Genomic DNA, 16218 nt, shown 5'->3' with positions numbered 1-16218 from the left:
CTGTGGTGCCGTATTTATACAATTTCATTTCATACACCATGGAGGTAACCGTTGGTAGAACTTTTTTTGACGTTCTCTGGATACGTCTGTGGTGATTAAAATTAGCCCTACAGCATAAAAATCGGTCCAAAGATACCAGGGTTGAATCATTTTGAACTTTCTAGTTACAAAATGCCTTCTAAAATTGTTGACATTTCAGCCTATGTCGTTAAAATTTGTTTAGATTCGTTTCTTTTACATAGAAAATATGTTATATTATTTGTGTTTACCAACATTAACACAGCTACAGATTTTTTAAACGGTATTCCCTTTCTCCCAATACAGATTCGGGCTCAATCATCCTTAAAATAAAGTTTCACGGTTTGACAATGAAAGATCAAGTCCGTCATTAACACTCGGATTCAGGAAAACTAATGTAATCCTTTATAGTGAGTGGTTGTAAGGAGAAACTAAATGGCTGTTATTAAGTTGAGGTGAATCGTCACCATAGGTAAGAAAATAAAAGTCAGAAGACATTTGCACTCCGGCATTCTTCGCCTAAACCAGATCTTAGGTTAAGAACGAAGAGAAAGCCGTTCGTGCCTCGTCGTATATTGCGTTCTGCAATCGCGTGTATGTAATTTCAGGTATATTATATGTATAATCCCTTTTCACGAGAGAGGATCATTTGTTTCTTCGCAGGGTGCTGGCTTCGCAAAATTTTCGGGCTAGACGTGCCTCTTGCCGATGGTTCCTACAGCAACCACACCTGGACTCCCTTTGAGAGTTCTCAAGAGCCTCGTAAAAACTCTCTTTGCTTCTAGCGGCTCAACGGATTTGAAGTGTCGTTCTCTCTCACGCCCTTTCACTACTCACCTCTCTTCCTTGACTTCCGCTTCCTTCAAGCTTCATTTCACTCAGCGAAAAAAATCCAAACATTCGATTTCCAGCGAATGGAATAATAATAATAATAATGATAATAATAATTGTAATAATGCTTATATATAAAAACTGTTCGAACGTCGTCGCTTACACACTTTTCTTCATTAGGTACTTTTCTCGATTACAGCGTATTAATGGTTTAAATAGACTTCTAATTGTTCATTCATAGAAGAATGTTATTAAAAGTTTTGAAAGTAAGTAATAATGTATGAAAGATACGATGAAAATACACGGCTGGATTCCAAATTTTACACACATGGGCACTCGTTTCCATCTATTGCTTTAAGATAAAGCTCATCATATTTCTCGACGTGAAAACTATACCTTCTGGATTCGTAAGACATTCGCTTACGCTTCAGACAAAGTCTTTGCCATTAATCTAATCACATTGAATCATGAAATGCCAACCTACCGATATACGCTAGTCTATTTTTGTTCATCATCATTTTTCTTAGGAATTCAAAATTTTTTCAATATTTCAAAATGTCTTATTTCAAATAATCTCTATAAGACCCTGCTATGGCGAACAAAATTCTTCACCTCTTCGTGTATTGCAATAAAACAGTGGTGTAAGTGAGAGGGCTCAATGTTTTTGGGATGGATAGTACCTGTACTTGCTTATGCGGCAAATTTTCGGCTGAGGCAACATAACCTCGACATTAATTTTGAATTTCTGTTTCAAAGACAAAATAAGTTCGTGATCATTATTTTCAAAGTATCAAAATACTTTCGCAAACATGAACAAACTTTTGGAGCCCACCCATATTCCATAGTTGCCGCTTGGAACTTTTCACCTTATAAATGAACGTTTCAGTACGTCAGATTTTAGTAATCACTTTATCGTATAAAAACGATTTTTATCAGGTCATTATGGAATATGTTTATCACACGTTTCACTATTATTTTGCCTTTAGCTTTTTGACAACCGAAATTATGTCACACGATAAATCTACGTAAACGTATTACCCAAACCAAAAACATTGAATCCTATCACCGTTTATAAATGATAAAATTTCAGAGTAAGGCCCGAGGAGGCTTTGTGATAAAACATGCATCGGGTGTAAAGCTCCACGTGGTAACTATGGAACATTTGGTAAATATCACCGAAAAAAGGTCGTTCACGTTCGGAAAACTAATATACTTCAATAAAATAATTCTAAAAATATTAATGATTATCGAATATTTGGCTTTGGAAGAGCTAACAATCAATATACAGGTTATGTTACCTCGGCGAAAAACATGCCGTAAGTAGTTAAGTAAAGTCAAAACTGCTTTACCCAAAAACATTGAGCTTTATCGCTCATGTCAACGTTTCACCGTGACACAACCAGGTGTTAAGTCTCCAAAAGAAGGCTCTACCTAGAATAATATTACAAGTGCAGCAAAACTTGAACCCTGGCTGTAATAATTAATGCTCGACGACTGTATGTAGTTACAATTCGAAATGAACGTGTACTCCGGGCTTGGCAGTCTCTGTAGGCGATGCAAATTAGTTTGCCTTGGCAGAATTAAATGGAACGTGAATAAATACAAGCCCTTGGCGACGTAATCGAGAACGTACCCATACCCATGCACCCTGAACTACACGTATACCAACATGCAGACGTGGAACAGCGGATATAAGCAGCGCCGGCAAATGTATTAAGCAGTCGCCAAGTGTGCGGCGTATACGTGGTGCACTCAACGGCACGTAGGAGCTCCATTGTCCCGAGGAGGAGGCAGAAGCGGAGTGCCAGGACACCACGACCGACCGGGGGAGATTTCCCGCGCGGATATCGCTTTATTCGTCAAAGGGAGCCAGCCGAGATAACACAGACGCATTATTCGCCCGCGTTTCTAGCCTGGTACTTCGCTGGTCCCTCCATGTACCCCATATGGACGTGTACATATCCATACGTACCTTATGTATTATACCACTGGCAGCGTACAAGCATGCATATATGAATATATATTGTATATCGTAGAGCAGAAAATTTGTTGAATTTTACACTAAATATATGCATGGCGATGGAATATGGCGAGAGATGTTATTTCTCGATTCGAGTTTCTAAAAGTTAAAGTCTATTTTGTGGCTAGTAATTATGTATTTTTCAAAAAAGCTTAAAGTTTGATAACTTTTCTTGAAAATTGGGCTATTTTTTAAAAGATCTCGTTTATCAGAATCGCTAAGTACAATTAAAACTCCACTCAAGTAAAGTCTAGAATGATAGTATATGTATGTAGGAACACCAAGTGAAATTGATTCTAAAATGATATTGATACTCGACAAGTCGTTTAAATTAGGTAGAAATTTATGAGACGACTTGTGCCAAAGAACTTTTCAATCGAAAGTCAGCCACGTTTTCCAAGTAGACCAAAAGCGGTATTGAATCATAATTTTTTTCAAGTTTTTCAAAAAATGTATTTCTACCATAATGATATATGAAAGAGACTTGTCGATGATTACACTTATGTTTATCTGTCGAAAAAAGCCTTTTTACCCCAGTGGCGTATATATCCAATAATTTTTTGTGATTAGAATATCAACGAACAATTTTTTTCAACGGCACTAATGATAAAACACTTTTGGCATAGTCAGCACGTCGTTACATGCCTCTCCGCTCGGTTTTCTTCAAATTTGGGTTCACTCGCAGGTGAACCAGTGTGTCTAAACACCTGTATCAGTAGCACCAGATGCTCTCCCTGCATATCGGAGGCTTTAAGGTTTAGCAACGATCGGGTAACCAGAGCACTAAGAAACGGGCGACGCTGTCGTGGATACCAGATGCGGGCGATCGGAAGTATCAGCTCAAATAGTTTCAAAAGGATTGAACTACATGCGGGCCTCTGTAATTCTCAACAACATCGGATGCATTCTACGCTGCGTCATAAACTCCGTTCAATGTAACTTTCGTTTGAATATTGCGTTTAGTGGCACTTATTCTGGCCAACGTCGATTCATGCGATGATTTCAAAAAATAAATCAACTTTACTCGACGGAAATGAAATTTTTTTTATAGATTTATTATAGTGATAACTGAAGACTTAGAGCCTCTAGATTTTTGGCCGTTCGTTAAATAATTCACCACTTTTTAGGTTTCAAAATTAGTTGACAAGGTGAGTAAAAATTTAAACTAGTGATATGGTTTCTCTTATTTCATAGTTTTGGGCAAAGTATGTATAACCCGAACTTTTCATCGATCAAGCTTGATCGAAAACCTCAGATTTATCGTCAATATTGTGTTCTGATAATAAACTCTCGATGCATGAGTACAAAATTAATTTTGGTGCCTCGAGTTCCTAATAATCACAATTCAGACTCACTGTCTTATAGAATTATATCAGTCCAGAGTTTAAAATTTTGAATAGTTCAAATTTACAGATAGTCAGAAGAAATTTACATACAGAAGTTTCTAAAGATTCTGAGGCATAAGATCCTCCGAATGCCATACGTAATTATCCGTTGCTATGGTTAGAATTATTATAATTCAGAGTTTTTACCACATTGTAAATTCAAACCATTAGAACAGCTGAGATTCGAAGTAATCGTGGCCACCGTATGTTTCGGTGAGTGGACTTAAGGCTGAAAATCGAACTGACCCATAGATACGAATCCTTCATATTTTTATCAGGACTCATTGTCAGTATTGGTAACAAATTGATTTAAAAAAAAGTTCGACATATCAAGAGGTCGTCTTGACCCGATACATGATTGATTTTCAGTTGCATCAAGATCAAGGTTCAGATTAAATCCATGCACGTAGTAAGGATGACTTCGCGAGAGAGGTTCAACGACGCGTTTCACGAAAGTCTGCAGCAGAATTGACCAGACGTGAAAAACACGGGGAAGCCGCGACTGCTTGCGTACGGAATAAAACGTCGGAATGAAAAGAGGCGAGGTGAGTTGTTCCGTACAGAGGGCTTGTGCTTCGTAAGAGGATGAGGATTATGGGATCCAGGAACCAGGGTGACGATGGAGAGAGGCACGCTGTTCGCTATTGTTTTCTCGAGTGGCACTCGCGCGTTCGCTGGTTCGCCCATTCGTCCTTTCGTCCGCTACCAGCTGGCGCCCTGGTTGCCTGCCCATCTCTTATTCACCTTTCGTACGTTCCCCGTTCATCAATTTTGAGTTACGGTACAGCTTGGTTACCGGCCCAATTATCTGGACACTAAGAGAAATTTCTAGTTATGGTTACCATGGAGTCCGTGACTATTTACATTTTTTAACACAACCGGAAAACGTAGTTCTGCGTACAAAACGAAAATTAGTTTTGTATCTGTGACCAGAAAATCTAGTATTTGTTACTATTCTTTTTTATAAAGTGAATTGACGTTCAGTTGTTATCTAACTGAATATTTTTACTCTTATTTAATGTTGCAAAAAACATACACTACTACAATAATCACACTAAATAGTTACGTGTAGTCTATTTTTTTGTTATTCCAATAATATTTAAACAGATATTGTAACGATACCCATTATACCAGAATTTTTTATAAACTATAACAAATGAAATTTTTCTCAGCGTGATGATCGAGAATCGCTGATTTAAGGGTGAATTTTGAGAATGCGAACAACGTAGTGGTGATGTGAAAATCTTAAAAAGATTTAATCATGAATTTGACTCATCGATGTCGAAACTTGAATTATTTTTCTCAAAAGAATGTCTTTCAAGACCACCGTCAAGTATATGTCCCACGTTTTATTCGTCGGATTGACGGTGAATTTACAATATACTCGTAGCTACAATCGGTGTAACAAAAAACACTTTTTTTCAAGTTAAATTACTGTGATTTATTTTTAAAGAATCAATTTCTTATTTACATAGAAATTTCAACTTTTTCTTTAAGCATTTTCGAATAATTGCTGTCAATATTTGGCCCCAAGTTCTTAAAAGTTAATAATATGAATTGAAATAAGACCAATTTATGTAAACATCACCCAGTAAGAATGAAGCTGCCTGTGGATTTTTAAGGATTTTTTCTTATAACTTTTTGTATATTATTTCACATGACAGAAAATATTTTCTTCTATGCAAAATACAATCATATATGTAAGATATATATGGCAACCTGTGTACAGGCCTCTTGTTTCTTCATGTGTCCAGATAGAGTGATAAATTTTCGAAGTTAAATGAACCATCTAGGACCGAAAATTGAAACGGTCATTCATTGAAAAAAATACAGATGCTTGGAATTACTTGAAATTGTTTTCATTGTCGTCACTTTTTGTGATCAACACAAAAAACACATTTTCCCAGAAAATCAGTTATTTTCTCTTGCAGAGTGTCAACAAAAGATTATTTTTTTCCGTTCTGCTACGTTGTATTGATGAATTTTCAATTTTAGGAAATAGCAAATTACTAATTCAGGAAAACCAAGTATTGAATTGCCATTTGCTGTGTTGAAATTATACACAGAAATAAACTTCATCTTAAATAAACTCGTCTATTGATTGATATTTTTCAAAAGTTGAAATCTTGATAAAGATTTCTGTGAAATATGTGTACCTACCTTTGACGAACGTTAATTCTGTTGGTAACTGCCTTTCGTTTAGTATGATTTTTTTTTTTAAATCACAGATTGAAACCCCTTATCGTACGAATGGCTAAAAAATTGAATTCACACAATCCAAATATACTTCAAACATGATTTGTGTTATTGACTTCGTTTACTTTGTGTGCTACAACCATTTGGTGTCGTCATCTAATGACTTTATAAAGTTAGAGTGAATACATATAATTCGTATGAATGAATGCGTGTGTATAATAATGGATGTAAAAGTATAATAATGTTTATATGTCTATACATATATGTTATATATATACAGATATGAAACAATGCACTGTATTAATATAAGGTATTTTTCTTCTCATTATTATTATCATTTTTATTTATATGTTCCAAATTAAGTTGCCGTTGGTTAATTGATAGTGTACAAAAATGATATTTTTTTCGTTTTATAAATGTAAAATAATAATCAATTGCGCTTGTGAGTTTTCACAACGCTATTATATAATCCAGGTTGATTAAAACCTGAATTATGAGTCAGTGGATTACGAGACCTGAAGTTTCAACCACTTTTAGCGGCCTCTCCACCCGCCACCACCACTTCCTCCTCCTCCTCCTCCTCGACGATTTTGCGAATGATTCTATAGAAAAAAGAAACATTCATATTTCATCAATACAGTTAAAGTTCGATAACTGGCCACCCTTTCATTACGCCGAGAAAGTCGCATTAAACCGAACACCCGAATGCGCATGCGCCAAATCACCGATTCCATTGGTAGATTCAACTAATTTGCACCGTATTTTTTATCTGCTTGTCAGGTTGACCAACTCAGTTCGGACCAGACGTTGATTCTAAAAATTTGGGTGCAACTCGAGATTATTTTGCGTTAAGAATTTTACACAGCCGAATAGTATCGATTCTGCACGTAAATCAACATAACCTAGAAATGCTTGCGCGTATTTAAGTTATTCCACATCAAACGAAACACTTTCGAAACGTGTAAAGATCATCATGTGCGACTGTTTTGCCTTTTTTATTACATTTTCCGCAAACACTGACACTAAAATTTGAAAAAAATCGAGGAATTCTCTTAGGGTGAAGTTGATTTATTTACGAACTTTTGTAAAATTTGGAAATACCGATGAAAAATTTGGCCCCAAAAGTGTGCGGTTAGATGTGGAATGACTCATTTACAGTTTGCGCCGGGAAAAAATTAGACAGACTGACCAGCAGACGAAGAACTTGGCGCATGAGCACTTGGGTGTTAACTTTCCTGATATCGTCACGATAATATTCTTGTAAAACTTTTGAACGAAATAGTAAATTAATAAGTCAGTTTATTGTACGAATGGAACCAACTTCTATAGCAAATGAAACAAGTGTGAATCTATGATAAATATGTGTAACAGACAGGTTGCTTTCAGATCGCGGGTACTAACGTAACAAAAAGGGTCATTAATAGACGTAGACGTTCAAAGGTTATGAGAAAGGTGAGGATCAAAAAGTATAATTGCCATACAATAGGAGGGTTACAACATCGAATATTAGAAACTATATGAACACTAAATGCTTATAAGGTGAAAGTGCAGAAATTCGGAATATTCAAAGTCGAAACGTGAAAGGCTATAAAAATGTTGCAAGCTCATAGATAGAATTGTCTGATCAAGAATGTAGAAATTATACTAAATATGTAACGTAGAAATTTGGACGATTCTATATATTGCCCTTATAGAAAAAACCCCTTAAATTGAGAGTAAATTTACACCCTCAATTTTTTTCTTATGGGAATTTAGCAGTATCTATGAGTTTGGGGTTAGAATTTACACCCAAGTTGAGGGTTTCTTCCGTGAGGATGGTTTATTCTACCTTTATGTGGGTTTATTCGACAAGAATACCATGAATCAGATTAACGCATCTTTAACCCTTCAAATCCGCCATTCTAATCACTTAGAGGAGAGAAAAAAATGTCGGCCGCAAAACATTTCCTTAACCACAAAAATTAAGACTTTCAATTTGCCGGAAGGATTGCTGGTCCCAAAACTTTCATCGCAATGCTCAGCAAAAGCTTGCAAAATTGTTCAATAATTTCCTTGTCGAAATTACTTTATCATATTGATAAAAATATATCAAATAAGAGACTAACAGTCACTAAAGGGTTGAATATTCGGTATTGTGACTAATTCTATTGTGTAATCCTACCACTTTTTGACCCCCAACAAAGCGTATTAATCTTACCCATTGAGGATTCGAGTAATTGTTGTGCGATTTATTCTGATAAGGATGAGGCCGGTTGTGTTGCTGATGAGAGTGTTGGTTATGGTGTTGGTTACGTTGATGGTAGTTAGGCTGGTGAGCCACGTAGCCAGTGGCCCAAACTCCGGCTTGTGGATTCTGATTATAGCTTCCACGACCACCTCCGCCACTTCCGCCGCCGGCTGGTCCAGAAGTTACGCCGCCATAACCGCCGGCGTTGCCACTGTTGGATGAACCAGAATGGTACCCACTCTGGTACCCTGAAACAAAGCAGAAAATTTTCTTATTTTTTTTCTTTCACCCCTGCCGTAAATGGGTTTCCGACAATTCTCCCCCTCGAAATAGAAAGCAGTTGCGAGAAGGAACGATGTGGCGAATGCAACGCAAAATAATAACAGATAATTGCGGCGGAAAACTCTTCCGCGGTTACATATTGCGTTTTAGTAACATGAGGGAAATTCTCACGAACAATATGTAAATGGAAATTTATCCAAATGTTACATTTATCGTAATATTTGGCTAGACTTTGTGTGGGCAAATTTAATTTAGAAATAAAAGGTTATGCTACTGCCATTTTTGTAAAATTCAATGCCTAATTAATACAATTTGTATTTTGAACTGCAAATTAAATTTCTGCCACATCGTGTCACAATGCCGAGTTAGAAATGGAATTTGTATGTCATATCGCTTCTATTACAAAATACAAATGAGATTTGTAATTGACTAAGAAATTACAAATCTAATTGTAATTTGTAATTAACTGATTATAATTTCACCAATCACTGCAGAATCCGGGGATTTTTGGAAGGCGCTGAATTCAAATCTGATAACATAATACGAAAATAAAAAATCCCTGATTTAATACGGAGTATCGAAATATTTTAACGACGTTAATGAAAAGAGAAAAAAAAATGAATCCAGCGATTTTCAAAGTTTTCATCATTTCTGCACTCATTGACGGTGGACATGATGTTTATGCCATAAGAAATAATGCTGCTTGCCACTTAAAGTGGTAATCTTCAACAATTGAAATGTTCTTAAAATCAATCACACAGCTTTAAACTATATTGCGATTGTCGTATAGCGGTTTGCGCTAAATGAGACCATTTTTCAAATCACTATACAAATAAAAGTTTGTTCAAAATATTCCTAAAGACGTGGATTAATATGGAGAAATATACGCTTCGCGCTCGGTTATTAACTACGTACAAACAGCGTGCGCAGGTCCTTAGACATCAGCTAACCGGGCGCTTTGTTCGACCAGGACAATGTTTAGTTGAGTAGAAACGTGGCGGCGCGTGGCTCCATGTGTACCCAACACACGAAACGTCATATTAATATATGCCAACATACTAGCTAATAACAGATTTCACAGGAGTCGAATAATAACGCTGCCGGCAGCCCCTTTTTTCGCTTTAAAAGTTCATTGACGTATCGAATATATTTTATGGAGGATGGATGAAACGATCCCGTTATAATTATTCACTTGATCTAAACGACAGGCGAGCAAATTGTCCGAGAATTTTGAAGCTTGAGTTAGCTGTTCCTAAGCTGTGAATGAATTCTGTCTAGTATATTCAAAATACAAAAAGGTTGCCGGGTCAGTCGATTCAAGGATTTTGACTTTTCACAGGACATGCCAAGTACTGCACTATATATATATATATATATATATATTATGGCTGCAGGTTGACCAGCAGAAGGATTCGCGTAAATCCTGCCCAGATCCATGCAGATCGACCTTTAGCGTGGACCAAGGATGGACAGAAGCAGTTAATATGCGCCGAAGCATATCTGACACGAACCACGCGCAGCGCTCACCGAGGAAACAATAACCTCTCGCCCGATATCCAGGGGTTCCCGCCCTCCCAGCGGGGAATAATCCGCGCCCTCGTTGTCCTGAAAGGGGCTGCCCAGGATCCTAACCGTTTACATGCCGGATCATCCTTCGTTATTGTTGCGTTTAGGATAATAGTTACCTCTGACAACCAACTCCTGCCACCGAAATCGCAACTATATGAACGCCCCTCATCCATAATACCTGACTCAAGCCTGCTCGCTCACTCGTTATTAGCTACTCCTCGGTCTGCTCTTCATTTTCATTTTCACTAGATTCACGCCGAGCAGAAATTTTTTGACTAGGAATACATTTTTCATTCACTATATACACAACTGCCAGAGCAACATTGCTCTGCAACTATTAAATTGGAAACAAACAAACAAACACCTTCGATCAAATCGTCACAACAGTTGTAGCATGATTTGAGAAAGACTCTGTTTAGTTGAACAGCCCAATCGTCTGTACCAGATCTGATATCGGGATAACATGATCCAGTATCTCTCGAGCGAACACTTCGGCAGTCCAACATCGCGTTGGATTAGATCAAGCGCGACTCGTTGAGCTCTAATAAGACTCAGGGACCCCGATGGGGAGGAGTCACTGATGGTTAGTCGAGAGAGTGGAATAAAGCTGAAGATCCACAACTGTTATTCAAAGGTGATAATTCCATTCTGTTTGATTCGTGATGCTGCAGTCATGGCGCCACGTGATTTTCAAACCCTTCGGAGCGTGAATGCGAAACAGTGCTTTACCGATAGAGCGTTTAGAGTAAGAGGAATCGGACTTGGCTCGCAGCTAGGCGATGTGAATCCCCAAGCCAAGAGAGTGGCAGCATTGTATTGTCGGGCTCGAAGTACTCGCCAACCTCTGGATGGTGGCATTGGATTCGCTCGCCACGTCAGCAATACGAACACTCAAGTGCCGATGTGGGTCGTCTGCTTCCCATTCGCCCTCTCCCGTCATCCTCTTCTCTCTACACCCTGCCAGATTCCGTTCATCATCCAATATCAACCAGCCATCACTCGCGCCTCGACTCACCACATTATACCCTTCACCGTTTCCTATCGTTCAGCAATTACATTTTAGTACCAGTAGCGTTTCGTCTATCAAGTTGTCTTGCAGTGCTCCATGCAAATTGGCTGAATTCATGGGTTCCCATGATGGATTCATCTCCAGTGAGTCATCCAAGTACAATTTTCAAGTAAGATATCATGATGGACTAAAGGCGTAGAATCTATAACGTCCTGATTTTGACAGCATCAAGTATCGGTGCGTGAATGACATCGTAAAAGCAGCATTCGATACTTTACTGCAGAAATTATAGTGAATTTCAGTAGAAGTCACATCTCGCGTATGAAGTCATCTTCGCGTAAATTGGCTCATTTGCAACAGTTTTACATGTTGAACATCATGGAAGCCTTGATTCCTCTTGTGAAAACACCCATAGGTGGTCGATGAACATTTTCAATGTTGGTTTCATCTTCAGAAAATCATTCAGAACCAATTTTCGGATGGAGATCAAAGGTGAGGTCTGTGTTATCCTGACTTTGTCGACATCAGGTGCCAACGCGTGGATGAAACCGTGAAGGTAGCATTAGACAAGTTCACGATCTGTTTGAAGACACTGACAATGGATATACATCCGTAACACTTGTCATTGACGTCTCAGATGAAAATACTTCTGGGTGACAAAGCATGAAATGATTTGGGAAGGGGGCGGATCGGACGGATACCAGCTGCACTTAGCAAAGTGAAGTATTTGATCAAAGCAATTGTGGAAAAAAAAGCGTTGTGAAGATGGATAAAGTGCTCAGCTGTATATAAAGGCATTTAAAATCTGCGGACAAGAGTCTGCTGGCATCCTTCCTCTCCTTTGGAGCTTCCTCGTCGCTCTCTCTTTTCACTTGCTTTCCTCTTCTTTCAAGTTCGTCTTCATCTCGGCATTCATTTTCATCTTTGCATCACAAAACACAAGTCTGGGCGGTCTCGAGATTCTCAGCCGTCGGTAATGGAGGCTCTTCCGCCACTCTCTCTCGGCTTGTGGAGATTGCATGTTTACAGCACTCCCTCGCAATGATTTGCTCGAGAGGAAAATCTTTTCGTGGCTTTGGCCAACGTTGCTTTCTTTCAAAACGTCTCAGACTTAATATCCTTTCAAACAAACACGCGAGATTATTTAGACGAATCAGACAGTATCTTGCACCCATCAGACCCTGCAAACTCTCGGTGATCCTATTGTTCTCAATTCTCATAATTTGGTACGTTACTCTGGAACGAAGAAACAGTAAAACAGTCTTCCCTTAGTTCAGCAGTAGAAATACAAATACAAACTATTTTCAAAATGATGCGTTGTGACTTCAAACCATTTCAGGTACCTCTATCAATCCCCCAGCACTTTAATGAATATCCGACTCATTGGAATTCCATTGATCCGCAATTTGGATTCCAGCTGACATTGCTAATTCATGATTTCCTTGAGTGAACAGTCTTTTGACTTGTTCGGTGAAAACTTGCAAAAAGTAGTTTCATCTCTTGTATCATTCAATTAAATGGATATTATAAAGATATCTTTATCGTTCTTTCGCTGAAAATCAATGATCTAGATGATACACTAGCGAATGTTATACGAACAGTTACCCAGGGGGTTGCAATTAAATCACAATATTGACGACTATAGCTACGGCGACCCGACGCTGCACGCTTCCCACAACACACGTACCAGTGTAACTAATTCCCACTGCATCTAATGACTATGTGCTCTGTTGAGCTGACGGGCTTCTCCAGCCACCCTCGTGGTGCTTATGGGGCGGGGAATGTTTGAGTGGAGGCCTCGCCAGGGCGGCATCCACTTGACCCTCCTGCCGGGAGTTCGCGGGTGCACCCAACGCGGGTTAATAAATGTACTCAAAGTAGGAAGGCCACCTTTTTGTGTCAATACCGCAGGTTTCATTTTCGATTTTTGTTTTTTCTTACACGAGGTGAAAATGGATAACTTTTTGTTTGTCAGGCAAAAATTGCGGCGTATTCAATGAAAGTTTATAAATTCTTGTTTCTTAACTATGCAGAATATAATGGTTCGGAGTAAACGTCATTTTACAAAACTTTCTATTGTATGGGTACCTAAAAGACGACATGCATCTTCATGTTAGTGTGAACAACTTTACCAGAAATCACTGTTTTCAATTTTATATGTTCTAAGACAAGTTGAGATGATTTCAAATAACTTAAAGAAGTGTTGATTTAAAATCTTTCGAACATCGTCATGAATGAATGAAAATTACGTAACTCGCAATAACTGCATGTGTGATTTTAATGGTACGAAAAACATGATTTCTGTTCGCTATCTTCTAGGGGAAAAATGGAGAATGGAGGTTTCGCGTAACTCTTTTACATACTTGTGATGACTGACAATAGACCACAATTCTAAGATGCTGAACTTGAGAGTTCTGCTCACCCAATTGAAGGATAGTCGAAAACGACGCAACCGCACTGTATCAACATTTACAGAAATGGTATTGTAAATACCTATTAGGGAGATTGAGAGCGTACAGCGAAAATTGGGATTTCACTGGATGTGTTACGCAGACCAAGATGATGTGAAAAAAATAAATTGAAGTAAACAACCTTCAGAGGAAATTTTATCTAAGATAAATTAGTTACTTTGACTGATAACAATATCGAGACGTTAATATTGTTGATCAATTGATTGTTGGTACAAATTGTGTTACTCAATGTATCCGTTTAACAGTAACTGTTAAATTGAAAATCGAACCACCTTCCATGCGAGGTTCCAAGAATTTCATATCAAGATTTGCAGATATAACAAAACATAAGATATCGCAAAGTTTTTCTCATTCTCTTGGTGTTATAAAATTCTCAATAAAAAACAAAAAATTATTGTAAGTTAGTTCCGAGCTGTGACTTGTTTGGGTCAAAAGTCGTTGAACCATAACAGTTTTTTGCAAATACTGAATTTTCCCTGAGCTTGGGGGGTAGCGCGTTTCAGGATTACGTACAATTTGAAGTTAAGAACAGAGACGAATTAGAAATTTTCAAGACATGTTATTAGCGCAATTGATGGTGAACACGAATGATACGATAGGCCTACCATGCGATAGAAACAAATCTGAGCAAAACTAAATAACACAAGCAAAGATATTAATGGTTTGAGAAAAGATTTTATAATAAGAACGTTCAAAATGCTCGAACTCTGGTATTTTGAATTCGATTTCAATGTTTTTGGGCACATTTTGATCGCTGACTAGATGGCCAAAAAGAGTCTGATGAACATTCAAAAAGTATTATATTACAGTAGAGTTATAACGCGGAAATGTATTTTTTGACGATCAACTGTTGTACTTACAAAAATGACTGTTTGACAAATTTGTCTTGAACGATCCCCGGAGATATTCGAGGCGAGGTTAATCATTTTGAAGAGTCTAATTATGAAACCTTTTTTTCAAATTGTTGATATTTCAATTTGTGTTATTCGAATTTGCTTGAATTAATTTTTATCACAGAGTACAGCTTCTTGTTTACTAACTAACTAACATCGCTGGAGATTAATCCAACACTATTTTTTTTACGGCATGGGCATTGAAAAGTCCACTTTTTGTGGCAGTTTTCGTTCCGTAAAGTGACGCTTTATACGGCAGCGAACAAAGTTGCGGAATAAAGTTTTTATTCCGCAGTTTTGATGCGCAGTTCGAAGTGTGCATCCCAAACTGCCGAATAAAGTAGCTTCGTCGAACAGATCGCGACATAACCTCACTCTTCGTTTTGCTTTTCAATGCCCATACCGTAAAAAATATTGTATGTGGCATGCCCGTAAACCGTTTTTTGGCTCAGATAATTTCAGTACTCGCTTCCGGCTCGCTTCCGGGTCGCCTTCAGCTCGTCCTGAAATCTTTATCCTTGCCAAAAAAAACAGGCGGTTTACGGGCATGCCACATAAATAGCTATATTTTCTGTTCCCCTGACATTTGATCGAGACGATTGACCCGATTCTTCAGCAAAGGCTGCGCAGGAGACGAAGAAGGATTGCTGAGAGGATGCTGGGAAAGTCTTTTCCGCTGTGATACGGCTTTCATGCTAATTGAGGACAAAGATGTTTCCGTCATCTCAGGTGTCGAGTAACAACGTCCCGCTCGTTAACTCTCGAAGGCGAATTCGTCCTGTAGGAGTCGTCGTCCTTGTGCCTGGATATAGAGAACCAATTTATCGAGCGCGCGTTGGCATGGAGACCTGCTGGACAGGATCCGGCGAGTGAGCGGGCGGGTAGCTCTGCAAGGACCCTGCAGGGTATGGGGGACGAGCTTTCTCGAGGACCTACTCGACGATGCTCCAGGAGGCCGTCACGGGGAAGCGGAGAGGAGCCGGGACTCCGGGGTCGGCTACGGTACCGGCTCATTCTGCCGTGAAAGTATCGATTCTTGTGGTGATCCAATCAACGCCGCCGCCTTTCGCGACGAGTTCGCAATCCAGGAACCGCATCGCGCTGCCAGCTTCCGTTTCCCTGGTTCACCGATTTCACGTTAACCTTAGATAGCTGGAGTATCTTCATCAGATGAAAACCCGGTTCTTATAATACGCCCAGAGACCAGCCGGCGGATATTAAGAATGTTTAGACGGTACAGTCCAAGGAAAAAATTAGTAAAATAAAATTAAGGAACGAAATTTCTCCTTTTTAGAAGAAATTCTAATTAATTACGAT

At 38.6% G+C, this 16218-nt stretch overlaps 1 protein-coding gene across 1 annotated transcript in view; it reads right to left on the bottom strand.

Annotated features, from left to right (window-relative positions):
• Positions 1–6791: 6791 nt before the first annotated feature.
• The window catches only part of LOC124411283 (5'-3' exoribonuclease 2 homolog), a 36864-nt gene continuing 27437 nt past the window's right edge, over positions 6792–16218 (bottom strand). The window contains exons 16-17 of the mRNA XM_046890340.1: positions 8648–8925; positions 6792–7052 (exon numbers count right to left, since the gene is read on the bottom strand). Coding sequence (XP_046746296.1) covers positions 6984–7052; positions 8648–8925 — 347 coding nt within the window. The 3' untranslated portion in view covers positions 6792–6983. The remainder of the gene's footprint in view (positions 7053–8647; positions 8926–16218) is intronic.

The sequence above is a fragment of the Diprion similis genome, chromosome 10 (assembly GCF_021155765.1).
Source record: "Diprion similis isolate iyDipSimi1 chromosome 10, iyDipSimi1.1, whole genome shotgun sequence".
NCBI classification, from domain to species: Eukaryota; Metazoa; Arthropoda; class Insecta; order Hymenoptera; family Diprionidae; genus Diprion; species Diprion similis.
Note: the sequence above shows the minus strand (reverse complement) of the source record. Positions and strands in the feature narration are given on the sequence as shown.